At 41.0% G+C, this 17,665-nt stretch overlaps 1 protein-coding gene across 4 annotated transcripts in view; it reads left to right on the plus strand.

The window, feature by feature from the left end:
* dscama (Down syndrome cell adhesion molecule a) overlaps positions 1 to 17,665 on the plus strand; it is a 62,542-nt gene that overhangs the window by 4,662 nt on the left and 40,215 nt on the right. For all 4 annotated transcript variants that reach the window (XM_053846196.1, XM_053846198.1, XM_053846197.1 and 1 more), the window contains exons 2-3: positions 9,901 to 10,218; positions 10,296 to 10,445. In XM_053846196.1, the coding sequence (XP_053702171.1) occupies positions 9,901 to 10,218; positions 10,296 to 10,445 (468 nt within the window). The remainder of the gene's footprint in view (positions 1 to 9,900; positions 10,219 to 10,295; positions 10,446 to 17,665) is intronic.

The following is a 17,665-nucleotide window of genomic DNA, read 5'->3' on the forward strand; positions in this document are numbered from 1 at the left end:
CTCTATAATAATGTGAACAATCACCCTGAACACAAAGGATCATGGGGTCATGTCACCTGCATACATGACAGTTCAAATCTTTGGGCTTCAAAATATACAGTAGAACACAACTCAACAACAACAATTTCATTTGTTGCCTTGTTGAGTCTGCAAAATAAGATCTGAATCTGGCGAAACTAGTTCATCCGTATAAGGTCTTCTCATGCACTACCTTACTTTTTCAGTGCTCTACTGGATAAGTCAGTTCATTCAGTATTGTGTCTCGACGATAGTTGATGTAGACAAGACATTAAAGTTGTACTAAATTATTCCACTGTATTTGTTTATCAGCATTTAAATAATGGGTTCAATTTGGATTCCAATTTTCCAAAATTTTCTGAAACGCTGGAAAGTTAATTCTCTCCTGTCATTAGCACCAGGAAATAGATTTAACCATCAGTATATTAAAATATAAATGAAGTTTTGCCAATCCATGCCACGCAATTATTTTCTGTTGTCTTGTTAATTACAGCCAGATTTGACAGTGCCATGGGTCAAGCTTTTCGCTTCACTCCACCGTTTGGGATTTCGCCTCAGCCCGGCTGTTCATAGGAGAGTAGACTCAAGCATATGTTAATGGATGCACATTGAACTGTTAAAGGTTTCATTTAACCCAGACTGGAATGCTTAAGGAGATGATGGTGTGTAGTGAGGCAGAAAAAGAGGAGGAAGAGCGGGGGATGAGGGACGCGCTCACAGTCAGCTTGTGTTATGTGCTATCTAGTGCTCGCAGATTCATATCACATCATCGGCACTCTTCATGCAGAAACATGGCTATTTTGGGCAAATTTTCAGGATGCTTGTTTTTATTGTGGTGAAAGATGTAGTTTACTCTCAAATTCAAGCCATTACTTCTGTTCATGCGGCTAATATTGAGGGAGTGATGGTCTATGTTGTTGTGGTGAGCATGAAGTTGAATTTAATAGGGATCAGATGGATGGAGTGGAATTCGCTGTGTGTCTGCTGAGAGATTTTGCAGGGAAATGAAATGTGACCACTGAATTGAAACATCACAGATTCATCTACATTGAGGTTAAATCAATCCGTTATGTTGCCTGTTTTCATCAAATGGCTTGTTTTCTTAGGCGGCGGCCAGGTAAGAAATTATGACATGGGTTTGAAGTGAACACCAAAATAAAGTGAAGTGCCTGAATTAGATTCATGTGACCAATGATCTAATAAGATCACAATTAGTTCTCCTGTTTGTTTTGCATGCCGTCCTGGCTGATCGTCTTTATATAGGGCACTAGGTTAATGCAGTGTTGCTCGGATTACTTTTGGCCACTCTAGTATTTATAACATTTTCCTTCAGAACAGATTTAGTTTTGAACAGGTACAAAATGTGCGATTCATTTACCATTAATCGTGAGTTAACTCGTCTTTAGTGCGATGAATTGAGATTACAAATTTTCATCTAGTCACAGCCCTAGTTAAAATGGAAGAGAAGTTCTGCCTCAGATGATAAAGTGTATGCAACCAACACGCTGTTCACTATTAACCATGAAATATACAATGTTTTGTTTTGTTTTTTTAAGTATTGTCATAGTCTGAATATTCATCATACATCTAACCTCTGATCTTATCATTTCCTATAAATAACTTTAAATAAATAACTTTAAATGGATTGATAAATGCTTGTGCTTATAAGAAAATAAGAAAAACGTGTTCATAAAATGTTCGCTAACATTTATTACCCTAAAAAACTTTTTACTCATGTGTATTCACTGCATATTTGTGAGTACTTATTATACTCATATTATAAGGAATAGATTTTACGTTACTGTAAACAACACCATAATTACATAAAGGTCAACTATTTATTTATTAATTGTTAATATGCGTTCTAAATCTAAAGTGTTGAATCATTATTTAATGTTCCAATTCAAATTGTCTTAAAATGATATAGATTTTAATTAAATCCAAAACCTTTCAAGGCCATAAAGATAACAATTGCCTTGCTTGGTTTTGTGATAAGTATAATTTCTTTAATATATGTTATTATTTGAATGCGGTATTGTTGACAAGTTGACAAGTTTTTGTTTTAATGCAAGAAAAAAATCTCTAATTACCTGTGGAAAATTGCATATTGAAATTCAAAGTTCATTTCTAAGTGGTATTCACGTGTTGTTGAATTTAACTGTGTTTTGAAGGATTAAAAATGTAAATAAGCAGACAGTTCGGTGTCGATAGTGAGTCAAGGTCATTTCTCCATCCACTCACAAGGCAGAACCAAGCGCTGGTGATTAGCATTCAAAACCCAGCTCGACTCCTGCAGACTGAAATGTGTAACATTTTCAAACATTCTGGCAAATGTTTCAGTAAAGCGTTGCTTGCCCCAAGCACCATTCCGCTCCAGTCCCCGCTCTATCAGGCCTTCCCCAGAAGTGATTATGCTAATTGCTGTTTGATCAGATGATTAAATTATAATTTGATTAATCCAGGGCACTAAACGCGGTGAATACGTAGATGTGTGTTTTGCTGCCAGGCGGTGTTTGGTTAGCTCCCTGTCACATGGCTGGAAGTCAAGTAATTGACCAGGACATATATATATATATATATATACATATATATATATATATATATATATATATATATATATATATATATATATATATATATATATATATATATATATATATACGCTGATAGGGCTGTAGTAGGAGTACGAATATGATTCTGGTTTTCATGTACTGTGCTTTTGTGATCACGTGAAACATGATGATTCAAATAAAAAACACCCCTCAGTTTCTGCAGATTGAGTGCAGCGCTAATGCAGATAGCTGCCATTTTCTCAGTCATTGCTTGTGTCTGTTCCTCTCAATTGACTGTGTATCCATCAAGGTGATTTATAGTGGTGCAGCACAGACAGGCTGCTGCAGGACTAAATGATGAGGTTTCTATATTCTATGCCCATTATACGAGTCAGTGCCTTCTGTTTTAGTGTCTAATTGTTTAACTGTGTTTAAGATGTATCATGCTGTTTGAGTATAGAATAACATAGGCAGATGAACACTTTGCTCAGCGAGGATACATGGGGACGAAGATGAAAAAATGTCGGTGCCCTAAAGGGAACTGGAAGGCTGATGAAGAGCGGAGGGTGGAGTAAATATGTGTGTGGAGGGAACTGATATATTTTGAGGCGCAATATGAGGGCTGTACGCTGCAAGGGCAGCGATGTCTAGTCATCTGACCCACAATAGCATTTAACCTGAGGACTATGATTTGCCCTCCACTGTCAACTGCCAGTTTATTTCATATCTGTTTCTCTTCAGCAAATGGCCCCTGTCTTGAAATACCCTCAGACCATGAATGGGCAGTGTGGCTGAGCTCCATATACTGGTGATACTGAAGATTTTTGACGCGGTAAACAGAGCTACCAAGGACTGTTTATCATTCTGAGATATTTTGAGGAGGCTGTTTTAACAGAGATGTGAAATAAATGGCTTTATAAATACTAAATCATTCATGTTTTGCTCCTTTTAGAGGAGGAAATTATAATGCAAAACGCAACTGCGGATGACATGCAATACATTAGAATGACATCCTTCACGGCAAGTATATTGCATATTGACACTCTCAGTGGAAGTGCTTTTAATGTGACATCCTGGCTCTCCGAACTGGACACTAAAAAGGAATGTTTACAGGAAATGCCGTCATTGTCTTTAGCTACTTGATGCTTCAGTGCAGTGGAAAAGGTTCGACCTTCAAGTCATCACACAGCATAAAGAATCAGCTTTTCTCATATTGAGGGTAATTATTCAACTCAGATACATACAGTGTGTCGTTTATATGAATATATATTATCCCCAAGCTCCACGACTGGTGTGCCATAATATTAAGATGATCTTCAAACTGTCAGCCTTCCTCCTTCGACTAATCTCGCCAATCCTTCCCTGCTGGGTTTAATATCCTCCCTCTCAGCTAACCTGAGATCCACCTCCTCTCGCTCCTCGCTCTCCGCTCGGTCTGTCGATCAGCTCAACTCAGAGCTCAACTTGACTGAGCAGCTTGTGGAGTGGGGAGGGTTTCAACTGGAAATGAAATCGTATGCTCTTCACTACATTGTTTTGAGCATGTGTTCATAATACCCCATACATAGAAGTATGAGTTCTTTGATTTTAGCAATAGCATAACAGCATCAATGTGTCTAGACGGATGTTGGTTTCATTCAAAGGACTAATACCACTGCAGTACTTTGTTATTAACCGTTGGTTATGGTATCAGTGGAAAATGTTATGCTACAAAAACAATATGAGCTAGCTCTTCATTTCATATATATCAGCAGAAGTGGTTTCTCTCCTGTCGTGGGTCAACTCCTTTCATTCTCTACCACTGTTCCCATCTATTGCGATCTACTTCCCTCTGTCTAAATTGATTTGCAGTATTTGTCTTGGTTCCCTTCTGTGACATAATTGATAAAGGTGTTCACAGAACGTGGGAACTCCCACTTCTCTTGTTGGTGTTTATGTAAATGAGCATTCATATGCATCAGCTAACCCACTCCACGGTGACTCTTGTCTCGCCCTCCAGAGAGTTGACATCAGAGGAGGGTATCATTGGTTTTACATAGCATCTGCATGGCGCTGAGCGCAGCGCTCAACAATTATTCATGAGGGAAAATTGGGAGCTGATGATTTGAGAGAGCGCGGGGACAGAGTTTCTCTGATCTGTGTATCTCACCAGCCTTTACCATTTATTGTGTAAGCCCCTGGGGCAACAGAGGAGAGGGTAGAGGGTATGGGTGCGGGGCACTTCCAGGGTTGGGAGGGGGGGCTGGATGCTTACTCACTGTCATCATGAGCCCGGCCTGTCCTCCACCGCATCCCCACCCCATGTTTCACCCTCCCCCAGCCCTCCCCTTCCCCAGGCGGTCACTGCCTTAATTACCTGCATCGCCTGCCATGAGCTGTCAGTGTGACTCAGTGCTCGTTTCCCTACAGTGAAGTCTCCCAAATGTCTCGGTGCCCTGGTGCCCATGGTAGCATCACTGACCTGCAGCGGCTCATTCTGTGGCTCGCAGCCCAGCAAACGTTTAACAAAGCCTCTGTTGGGGCTACAAGTTTATTTGATGGGATAAAGCCACAATATTTCATCCTCGTTGAACAACGGTGACAGTGAGATGTCAGTGAAAGCGATTCATCGTTCACTCTTCCTGTCTTGGAACAGGGAGCCCTGGATATTCAAGCTGACTGTTCGGTTTTTAGCGGTTACACCCAGGCTACGCATGAAGCCCCTGACACATCAGTGAGCTAATGCACGAGCTAATGCACAGGCCTACTTACGTTACGTCTGTTAGTGGGACCTGTATTGATCAGACATTTACTTAAATTAATTGCCTGGTCAAGCTGCGTGGGTTTTAGAGGCCAACCAATCTTTAGTTATAATGACAGGAGCTTTCTAGCTTTCCAAAGCAATGGAGGATAATTGATGTTCCATTTCTGAATGTCTACTACACGTGTCATTCTGCAGTTCTCCATAACCATGTCTGGCCTGAACCACGGAATGGGAGTGGCTGTGTGTCGACTCCTCACCCTGTCAACCAAGGACATGTCAGCTCTCTATGTTGGTGGGCTCCCAGACATTAACGCTCATCCCCCCACATCCTTCTGACACGCCCGTGTGCACTCTCCTTGACCGTAACGCGTCTGGTGCCCTTGAGCTCTGAACGCTGTGCAGGGGCCCCACAATGTTATGCCTGTTTCTAGAGTCACCTGTAATCGACCGTTAGGGGCTTCAGCACCAATAGGTGATGACATCTGGGACCGTGGCCAGCATTACTGCGCACAGAAGCACCGAACGTGCAGCACTTCACTAACCCGATGGGGTCCCACCTCCCTGTGCCCCTCCACTTTGCACCACGGAGATGAAGAAACATGTTTAAGGAGACTTCATCTATTATGAATGAGCTGGATTCATAATTGAACAATATCACTTTTTCCTTTTTGTGGGTCTGGCTCATGAAAAACAAAGGTCAATGAAGGCAAGGTTTTGCATGTGTTTAGCATGTAACACCAAGGTCGAAGATCTTTTTATTTTTTATTTTTAACCTATTTCCAATTTCCCATGTGCAGTGTAACTTTCTGATGAAATAATGATGGTTTTTGATGCCTGTAAAATACATAAGCATCACATATGTTACGTGTTACTGTTGCATGACAGCGGCTAATAACATTAATATTCAACTCTGTAGTAGAGTTGCTGCCAACAGCCACCCACACTGTCTCTTTAGTTTTGGATGGATTTTTATTTGGCATATTTGTCTGTTCTGTTTACGCCCAACATTGATTGAATATTCATAAAAACATGCTCTGGGAAATGTTGGGAAGAAATGACTGAGAATAAATTGAAGCCATTTTTACAAGAGTAGTCCAAGGTAGGGTCACACTGCCCTACATCAACTATTCCGGTTTTAAATGAGCATTTTAAGAATAACAAGCACTTTGTTTAATTAAATCGTGCATATCCAGAGCATGTCACCAAGCCTTGGGCTTTGGCTAGACCTCCTCTGTAGGATTTACCTTTCACTCTTGAATACACTTTTCTGCACATGGCAAAGGTGGGAGAGAGTGAAACGGATGAAATGTGTGCTTGAAAATACTGCTCATATGGACTGCACTAAACTGAGTGTCCCTGCTCAAGTCTTATTTGGAGCAAGTTATCTGATAGAAATTATACATTATTTAGAATACTACATTTGTGGAAGCTGTTGTTAATAAAATGTCAATATGAGGTAATGCATTCTGGTTTCTTGGGTAAACTCTGGGTGTAATGCGGATAACTCGGCACCTTATTTGTAACTGTGAGAGACACAGACAACTGTCTGCTGGAAGTTTTCATCTATTTTTTTTACTGAGGACAATTCCTGATCAGACTGAGGGTGGTAAGGACATTTTCATGCAACGTTTCTACAGAGCTTTGACTTAAATTACCCACAGACCTCTTATTTCTTTGAAAGGATTTGTAATTTTTTGCAAGTGACACTAGAGGTTTCTCATCCTTTGACCTCTGTCGTGACATCACTCTGATTCCTCTCCCAAGTTCTTTAATTCTCCCTGCTAATGCACGTCACTGTCTGAGTGCTCTCCAGCTTCCCTGCCTCTCCACTCAACCCCTGGCCTCACTGTTATCCTTGGCAGTGCACTGAAAAATAAATGCACTCACTTACTGTATCTATAAACTATTGGGAGTTGGCAGGTTTTGTGTCCATCAGGCTCTCTCAGTTAAAGAAGTCAGTCATCCAGAATCAGGCAGCAGCAAGGGGGGTCTCAATTTTTCATGAGTTAATGCAAACGGCTTGAGACAAAAGTGGCGAGGATGTGTCTGTCAGTCACTAGAACAGTTGGTTGTTTGCTAGGATGAATGCATTTTAGTTCTGTAAGATCAAATGATTACACTATTCCCCCTGTGCAGTTTCTGATGACTTGACAGAGACATGTATTTCCATTGCACTTGACTCCACACCATGAAAGTCATTGATACTGTGATAAATTTGGATTTCCTTTTTTGTATATTCACCACCATTGTGCTATCGACAAGACTTTATTTACTTTCTGTTGAGATTCCAAAGATAGATTCCAAGATCATAGTGATGATGTTGCTGTGTAACTGTATTTGTGAAGTAGATTTATGGTAACATTAGAAGTTCAGTCCTATAAATGTAGGAAAGCCTACCACTTGATTGACATCAAACTTGATGTTTAATAAATTTTAAAAAGTAAACGTTTATTCAATGGAAAAATATAATATTTGTAAAATAGACTTTGACAGAGAGAAACTATTTTGCTTTTTGCAAAGTGACCATCATGAAACACTCCTCCAGAGCACATTGGTGTCATGTCTCCTTGGTCGCTGGTGAACATAAAAACCGACTTTCCTGTAGCTGTCGACAGCTACACTTCATTTTTCAACACCTCCAGGCCCGGCCCTCCGAGTACTGCATGTGTGAAGTGAGTGCAGCTTGAAATGTGGTGGAACATGTGTACACCATGGTGTTTGTTTGTCGTAACAGGTTGAGCGACCAGTGGGTGGAAGTGGCCTGTGATTTGAGCATGCTCATTAGGAATTTATGAAGCGCTAAAATGCTCAGTCTCTGGGGAGAAGGGATTGGCAGCTGTCGCAGGGCAGGCATGCTTGCGACACAAGCTGAGAAGTCACATTACTGAAGAGCAGACGGCAAAGATACACTGGTGATGTGTGATTAACATTACCTTGCAGTTTTCCCCGAGTTATACATTATTTAAACACCTCAGCACCTAATGAAAGACTTTACTCTGCTTAAGTGTTGGTATTGTTTTACTAATAAATGTCCCCCTGTACCTTTTTATTTACCATGAGATGAGGGTTGAGAACAAAAGAGCCAGATCACAAACGGTCTCTCTTAAAAATGGTGGCAGGTATAGAATTCTTCCTTCAACTTAGGTTGCCATTTGTTGGAGCCAAAATAGCTGGTATTAGAAGGTTTTGTAGAGAACACAGCAGAGACACCTTTGGTCATTTAACCTCCATCCTGTGGCCTAACCCGACCAATCCTGTTTCGAAAATCTGTTATGTTATGAGGCTTTGTTTCCTATTTAGGAAGTAATCCATCCATCAATCTAAACTCAAACAGGTGAAAGTGACCACCCTGAGCCAGGGAGTTGCTGCTGGCAGAAATAAACTTGTCAGACAGAAATTTAGTTGCTAGCATCAGCATATAATCCAAACAATAATCTTATTTCTGCTAGACCTCTCATTGCTGGGAGCTACAGTAAGTGGTGAAACACCAAGAGGAGCAGATGTTCATCTTTTGCAATACATCTTTAGTCCATCACCTCTTTGCAGTGGCTGTAAATACACAGTAGAACGTGCGCGTAGAGTTCAGATTTCATTATATTTTACTGTTTTATTATCATTTTGTTTTCCGTGATTCCGTACTAATGCAAAATTCGGCTCTGCAGAACACTATCAAGGTCTCAGTAATAAATAATATGAAGCGGAACAGCAGTTTTGTAGTGCCCTGGAGGCAGTCAGACAAACAAATAAAATAGAATCTGCCTTGTTGTGGGTGAAACACACACTGTCAACAAGGTCAAATGAGTACCGGAGTTGCAAAACTCTCCACATTTTTACTGAATCTTGAATCTCAAAAATGTGTTGATATTCAGCTCAAATCTGATAATGATGCCTGTAAATGAGGAAGACTTTGCCCCGTTCGCTTTCTTGAAACTTTAATAGGAGTTTTTGTGTATACAGACATTTTTTTCCTGTGTCCTTGGGATACAGCCAGTACAAACTGTTCGGTTTTCTGGCTTGTTGTCAGAAGTATGCCGGTTTATTTCAGCAAAGACTTGCATTGTCGGTTATCCTCCTGTGGATAAAAGCTTCGGTTCATATTGACTTGCTCGTTTGTATTAGATGGCAAGGAATTCCTCGCTGCTGTAGTACAGTCAAAAAGCACTTTGAATATGGTTTCATTTTACATCCAAGACACCATTGAAATAATGTGCACTGAATGTTTAACAAGCAAGCATCAGTGTAAGTGTGACAGCGTGATTCTGATCAAAGGGAATATGTAAATGGAATCCTGTGAGACTATTTATTCCTGCTGCGCTTTAAATGCAGATTGTCTACTGCCTCGCTAGGAACAAATATGCTGTTATCCCCGCTGCTTCTAAAAAAGGTCTGTTTGTCCTGAAAACCTAAAAAGGGCTGTTGATATTTTCGGGAGAAAGGACACAACATGTTGGCTGTTTATATGATGCTTCCGCCACTGATCTCACACAGCAAAGTGTCTCCATAGCGGCCAGATTTGGAAACAAAAACAATTTTATTTTATAAATATACAATCTCTAATTGAAATTGTTTTCTTTTTCTCCCCTGCAGTTTTCTGTGAAGATCTACGTTCCAGCTTATATTTTGTCAATGCATCTGTGCAAGAGGTAGTGTTTGCCAGCACCACAGGGACATCGGTGCCCTGTCCCGCTGCCGGTGTGCCCCCTGTCTCACTGCGCTGGTACTTGGCCACCGGCGAGGAGATCTATGATGTGCCAGGGATCCGCCATGTGCACCCCAATGGCACCCTTCAGATCTTCCACATCCCCCCTTCCAGCTTCAGCAAGCTCATCCATGACAACACCTACTATTGCACAGCTGAGAACCCCTCAGGAAGAATCAGAAGCCAAGATGTCCACATTAAGGCTGGTCAGTTTTTCCTCCCCTGTCTTTCCCGCCTTGTTTATTCTGATCGTTGCTCAACCTTGATTTGACCTCTGTCACAGTCCTACGAGAACCCTACACTGTCCGAGTGGAGGACCAGAAAGCCATGAGAGGCAATGTGGCGGTCTTCAAGTGCATTATCCCTGCCTCAGTTGAGGCATACATCACTGTTGTGTCCTGGGAGAAAGACACAATGTCAATCAACGCTGAAAGTAAGTGAAGCTTCCTTTACTGCTTTAGTTTTCTTTTTTAGATTTAGTTTCTTTCTGTTGAGTTAGTTCCTTCATGAACATGGTTTCACACTGATCCGTCGCCATAACTTCAACAGTAGTTATACTGCTAATGCAGTATAATCAAGAAATTTGAAGTAAAACTACTCTTTCCTTTTGGAATACGATCATATTGTGTGTGGCCTTTAGATAACACAGTTTTGGTCCCTGAAAAATAAATGTATGTGGGAAATTATTGGTAAATATTAAGTACAAAATTGTCCTTTGTGAGCTGTGAAATTCTGTTTTCTGCCTGTCACATGAACTCTTGAGGCCTTGCTTCCCTTGAACCCACTAGCCAGGCCCAGATTGTGTATGCACGGGTGTGTGTGTGTGTCTGTGTATCTGTCTGACCCAATGACTGTGAGGTCTCGCTCCTCTTCCTCTGTCGGTCTTCCACAAGAGCGCAGGCTGCCAGCCGTGTCACTTAGTCTCAGTATATTGACCCATTTCTCTGGCTGATAGGAAGCACCGCAGCACTCCGATCATTCAAATCACTTAAATGGAACACTCGCCTGCGTGATTGTTTCCCAGCCCTGGGGGGCAAATTCACTTTATGTGGGGCATTTAGCAAACTCAATAGACAAGAGCTAATGTCATTTTGCTTTTGGATGGAGGGCAAACGCTGGCGAGCAACTGTTTTTTTTTAAATCTTTTTTTGTTGACGTTTCACATTTGCCCAATGAGTAGAAGTCATCCATGTTGAAATCTATAAATCTTTTAATTGTTCATAAATGGATTTGCCTCGAGCCTGGTTTCAGATGCTGGGACGGGCCGAGGCATGTGCCGCTGATGAAATGGATGCCAACTGTTTTGCTGCCTCGTCCCTGAAATATTCTTTGAGGTGCTATTTTCACAGCGTCTTTTCAAACAGAGTTTAGAAATCTGTCAATAACAAGAATAGATTTAGTCCATGAAACAACATTTTGCCAAACTGTAACCATCAGCCATGTAAACGCTGTCAGAAAAATCATCCATCCACCAATCCACTGCTCTTCTCCATGATAAATAATGGATGACAGTAGCCTATGAATCCATGAGCAAATGGTCTTTATTCACATCTCACTGAGCGCTCCGACTGACACACCGTCCTCTTCCACTCGTACTCTAGTACAAACACATTTTAAGTGCACTAGGTTTGTACCACTGTCTGAGACTGTGGGCACAGTCAGACTTCACATCAAAAACATCTTAGCCAGTCGCCTCCATTTGCACCAGCGTTGAATGATTGAATATAATTTTAACACCTGCGCGTTCAAAAGAAATACACATGGATTACTATGACATGAATAATTTACCTTGGTTTTTCGGTTCGAAGCATGTAGCATAGAGCGCTGTGCCCCTGAAGACAAGCGCTTTGTAACTCTCTCTGGACACTTTTTCAGTTGTTGCAGGGCAGACTAACTGAGCACCAATTAAACCCCAACCAGAGAAAAATGAATGTAACAATGCAGTTAGTTACCATCCTGAATGTAGGAGTGCGCAGTGGCACAGTAATTTTCCACTGAAAATGGACTTCTTTTATCCTGCCGTCGAATCTTTGTGAGAACTGTACTCATCAGCAGTCATTTATCTGTGAAATATGAAAGCGTGCTGGTGGATGAATCAATGCAAAAACTGCATTCTGTCTCACTCGGAGGATTCCAGTTACCATTCAGAGCGCTGAGCCAATCAGAGTCAAGTCTGATTATACCAGGCTTACTGGCTTACAGCGATAGATGCACTCAGTGGAGGAAGAATTGACATTGTATAGCAGAGAGCCATGTTTCCAGGGATAGGAAAAGCTCACCCTGATCAAATCTATAAACATTTTATTGTTTCATTTTTTTGGTGCGAATGAATGTCTAAGTTGCTTATACGTCGATCCAGTTTTTAATGTCCGCAAATGATCTGTTGACACTATAATAACTGAAATTATGTGGTAACTTGATCACTATTCAATAAAAAAAATAAAAACAGAGCAAACAACATCCACAAATGTACTGAAAATATTTGTGTGGGTTATACCTTTATATGTACATTTAACTTTTTTTCTGCCTCCATTTTTAAAAAATATTATCCCTGCAGTCTTATTGATAACAAATATGAGACATTAAAATAGGAAAAACAACCAATCTGACGTGATAAAGTGAGGATGACAGTTCATGCTGACACAAAGGCAGTTGCTTGCATGTCTATGCTGGAAGGTTCTCCAGGTGCAGGAGATGCTGCGGTCTCCTCGGAGGCCTCGCAGTCATTTGCCTCTGCCTGAAGCTGGCTGCTCTGCATTCAGCAGCAGTCCGGCCTAGAGGGGCCAGCACCACTGCAGTGATTCACACACATACAACACACTCACAGAGTCGCGCACACACACACCCTCGCACCGAAGCGTCTTCTCAATCAGCACATCAGAGTGAACTAAACCTAAAACACACACATAATTGACTATCAGTGACTCATCAAAATAAATAAATAAAGTCATAACCCATCAGGTACTGTTGAAACGTCACGCTTTCTCATCTGTGTGGTTATTTTTAGTCGCCAAAAATACCGTACTCTGTCTTGTGAAATAGAATTCAATTGTAGTTCAATCCAAATCCAAACAAAGTCGCAGCATGGCTGACTGGCAACACTTGTGTGTGTTTATAATCCTGTTCCTGTCACTATGGTTACGGCCAGTAAATCCTGAGGTGTCCTTGGTGCAGGTGGGTTTTATTCCATATGTTTTCAGTGCCAAAAATGCCTAATTTACAATGAGTCAAAAACATTTGAAAGGACAGTGTGCATCAAAATAATCATCAAATAGCAGCAAGGATTTTTATATTTTAGGCACGTTCGACTCGCTGAACATGTTGTCATGTTGAAGAGCCTTTTTTTTTAGAGCACGACTGAAGATAATCGGGCGCTGTGTTCTGCGTGTCGTAGCCTACAGGTATTGCAGTATAATGAATGTCTTTTGTTGGAAGCAGCCTTGCAGCTGCCCTGTTCTTGGAATGCTATATAGGAAGCACAGCCATTGGCGCAGTGCAACCTTGAGCTGAGTGTGGGTGGGTAATGGTTTGACTGGTCCCTGTGTGTTGGGGATGCGGAAGGGAGGAGGGAGAAGATAGGGGATAACTCACCCACTGTTTTTTCCTCCCTCCCTCACTCTGTCGACAGGCAGGGTTGGGACTCTGACATGTGACAGGCTGGATGGAGTCTCTTTCCAGCATTCGTCACTCTGTCTGCCAACGATTGGCTGTTGTGTTATTGTTCACACTCGAAAAAATGGACGCAAATGTTTCTCGTCTACATGCATACCTGCACATGCATCTGTATTCGCAGAGACTGAGCGTAAAAATAATAATTAAAAAAAAAAAAGGTTTGGAACATGCCTTATCTTGAATTCCTCCGTAACAAGCCCCAAGCTCCTTCCTTCCTCGCACCCAGTGGCAGGGGCTTAGTGAGATAAATAAAAGGCTGTGCTGAGGGAAGAACAAAACCTGGGAGGAAAATCAATACATGCGGGCATGAATCTTGCTGCTGCTGCCACAATGCATTATGGGAACAAGACATGTTGTTGCGCTTGGGCCTACATTTGGAAGACCGTGTTGTAACTTCACAGAATACGGAACTTCAGACAACCAAAAGACAAGAAACGCACTGTGTTCAAATATGCAAGAAGTTAGAAATGAAATGAATTCAACAGAAAAACTTGGCTATTAGACTGCAATGCTAAGTCTGGAATTATGTATTCATTGCATCTTATTTTTACTAAGCATGTCCTAAAACTGATCTGAAATTGAGACTAATATAGTGTCTTCCAAATGTAGCTCTTGAATTTCTGCATTTTTTGCGTTTGGTCATGAATTAATAAGTGAAAACTGTGAATTTTTTGTAACACCTCACTCCGCCAGTTGGGGCCCCAGACTGACAGACACAATAATTCAATTGCCTTCCTCTCTGGGGCTGCTGTGATCACCTGTGCGCAGGGAGGTCTGCTCACCAATAACCACAATTTACTCTTCATTAGACTGGACAGGAACTATTGGGCTGGGATATTGAAATGTGTGAGCCGTGAACAGATGCCCGCTCGCCAAAGACAGGAGAGGAGGTGGGTCATCTAAACGCTGCCTAATCTTTGATAAGCGGTGAGCTCTCCTTTGTGCCAGTGCTGTTTGGCACGTCTGGTCCTGGCTGATGAGCGCCATGCTGGGCTATCTGACGGAAACTGCCTCTGCAGCTCTCCAACCTGGACACATGCCAGGTCATACATGGCATCACGCCAAGATACAGATTAGCCATAAGTACAGTATGAGCTAATTGTGGAAGGGGCTACATATTAAATGGATGCTTGAGGGTCATTTAGATTTGGGTTTGTGCAAACTGTTGTTTACATACAGCGTGAAAATCGGACCGCTGGAGTCCCTCAGTCTGACCCAAGGTCCCGCCTGAGCTTCCCTGGTCATCTGGGGATTAATGTTTGTTTTCAACAATTCTGGAATATAATCACTTATTATGCTAATCTATGGCCTCAATTTTGAAATATAGACTTCTTTGTCCATAAACTAAAAGCACTAGAAGCATATCAAACTTTACTTTAATTTAACTTTGGGATAAGACATTTTTGTTCATGTTGGTCTTGTTTGAACTGGCACTTATTTGTTTGCTGAGTTACATAAAAATACATCATAGTTACCTTGTCTGAATGGGTTAATTCTGTAATAATAACATTGCATCCTATGCAACTTGAAGTCTGATCTGAATTGATACATCTGAGGTTTGGGCTCGTGGGCATAGCAGTCTTTGATTTAAATTCTGTCCTCAAAAAAGTAATAACAGTTTTGTTGCTGAGTGTGTTCGCCTCACAATGACACTGATTTTTACATATTAGACTACATTTTAAGAACATTATCCCGAAAACGCTCAGTTCCAGAGTGACGGACAGCTCCTGATGAGCTTCTGTGTTTATACTTCCTATGTGTGATTACTGTCTTTCAGCAGCTCTGCTCCAGAACTTATCCATCTTATCCATGGTTAACCTTTCTTTGCCTTGGCGGTAGAGGAAATTATTGTGGTTAAAAAAAAAGCTTGAAATCAGAGCATCTATGTAAATAGCAGCAGATAGGTCGACGTTGTGTTCCTTTGCGGTTGAGAGACGGAGAGGAAAAGTGTATTTATGTGACTGTTGCTGTGTAGGAGGAGAAATGAAGGGGGGTCGGCTGTAAATGGTTGCTCTTATCGCGTGCATGCAGCTGCTGCAGTGTCTTTGAGAGACAGAGGGGCCGTCCATGCATGCCACTCAGTCTGCCTATTCACATCCTCCCTCCCTCTCCAGAACCCCTTCCTTCTCTCCTCTCCTACGTTTCTATCCCCGTCTGCGCTCCGTTCTACATTAAGGAAGTGAGTGAAGGAGGAAGAAAGGCAAAAGGGATGAGGGCATGACAAGGGCTTCTATGTAGGCCCGTGACTTGCAGGGAGGCCCTCCCATAAAACCCTTGTCATGAATCTTATAGAGGGGGACAGGCAAGAAATTATATGTCATCAGATATCACTGACTGATGCCTGATTGTTTGCTGCTCGGATGTTCCTCACTGTCCGTGGATGCTTACTGACAAGCATTAAACTACTTGACTTCAAATGCCTTTCTAAATTTGTCTGGCCTTTGAGTACCATGTAAATTTAACCATTGATTTTTTAAAAATAGATAAATAAAAGTGAAGCGATAATTTGTAGCCATTCATATTTCTGAAGGAAATATCTGACAATTGCATCACATCACAAACAATAGTGAGACAGAGGCCTTTAAACTCTAATCTTTGTTTTCCATTTTAATTCTTGTCTTGTTTAAAGTAATGAATTAATTCAGTTAATTAATTATTAGAAATGTCAAAAGGAAAAGCACGTGTACAGTAGGACAGTCGAGGAAAATCACCTTAATGTGGGCACGGAGGAGGAGCAGATGGTGGGAGCTGAGTTATGAGCACTAAAGGCAGACCAAATGAACTGAGTGAAAAATAATAAAACATATAGATCCACATCCAAAAAAACATGCATAACTTTACATTACATTTTAATCGTACTTGGTAAAATAATCTTCAAACATAGACAGGTAAGCTTTTTACTAAAGTTTTTTACTAAAAGTATTTACTAAAAAATAGAAAATAAATTTGTTTTGAATTGAATGCTTTGAAATAACACATTTAGAAATATTTAGTTATTATGGCAGCAATCCTTACAAATAGTATAATATTGATAATTAATATTGAGAATTAGATGTAGAAAATATTATTTTAGTATTGAATTAATCTTTTGACTATTTAATACAGAAATGTTTGAAATGAATTATATTCTTTTTTTTATCTATTATATAATTTAATGTAAAGAAAATTAAATTTCCTTCAAAAATGTGCCACGCAGCCTGTCATTCTTGACATCATTATTTTTCAAGCGGCGTAAATAATTGTATAATCCTTATTTCTCCCTCCTCCGCAGAAAAAGGATGCTACACAGAGGGCCTCTTGACAAAACCGTTTACCAAAAATAGAAAAATAATAGTCAAGTGATATTCAAAGTGTGTGATTGACTTGCAGATGCAGAATATTGAACTGTCATAATATAAATTGAGTAGTGATCTTTTTGTTAGCATAATATTTATGTTGCTGCAAGAATATCTCTGCAGCAGCTGTAGGGAGTAGTAATGGTGTAGGCCGCTTCAGAGGTGGTAAAAATGTCCACCGTAAGAACAACCAGGCTCATCTGAAGTAATGAGAGGTAAAAAAATATTGCGTCGAGTGTGTGTGAGCTGCTGAGCAGTGAAGAGCCACACATAGGGCTTTTTCTTCTGCATACAGTAAATAGTCGTGTTGTTGCTGAGGGCCTGAGTTGATGCCGTCAGCTCCTCCTGATTGGCTGCAGCGTACTCTGACTTGTCATGCGCCTGGCCAATACGCTTTGCCAGAGCTCTGTTGCTTTTCCTTTTTTTCCTCCCTTCCACCCTAAATAAATTGCCTCGAGAAACTGAAGGAAAAATTAGAGAAAGTGAGAGGGAGGCCTTTCATCTAATTGAGATGCTGATATTAGCTGTGGTGGGGAGATAAGCTCTCTTTCTCAGCAACCATTCAGCTCAACTGCGTGTTTGCCACTTTACGTTTTACCCCCAATTTGGTTCTCTGCCGGGGCCCGTCTGTGTGTTAAATGTGAGT

This window comes from Synchiropus splendidus, chromosome 17 (genome assembly GCF_027744825.2).
Source record: "Synchiropus splendidus isolate RoL2022-P1 chromosome 17, RoL_Sspl_1.0, whole genome shotgun sequence".
In the NCBI taxonomy this organism is placed as follows: Eukaryota; Metazoa; Chordata; class Actinopteri; order Syngnathiformes; family Callionymidae; genus Synchiropus; species Synchiropus splendidus.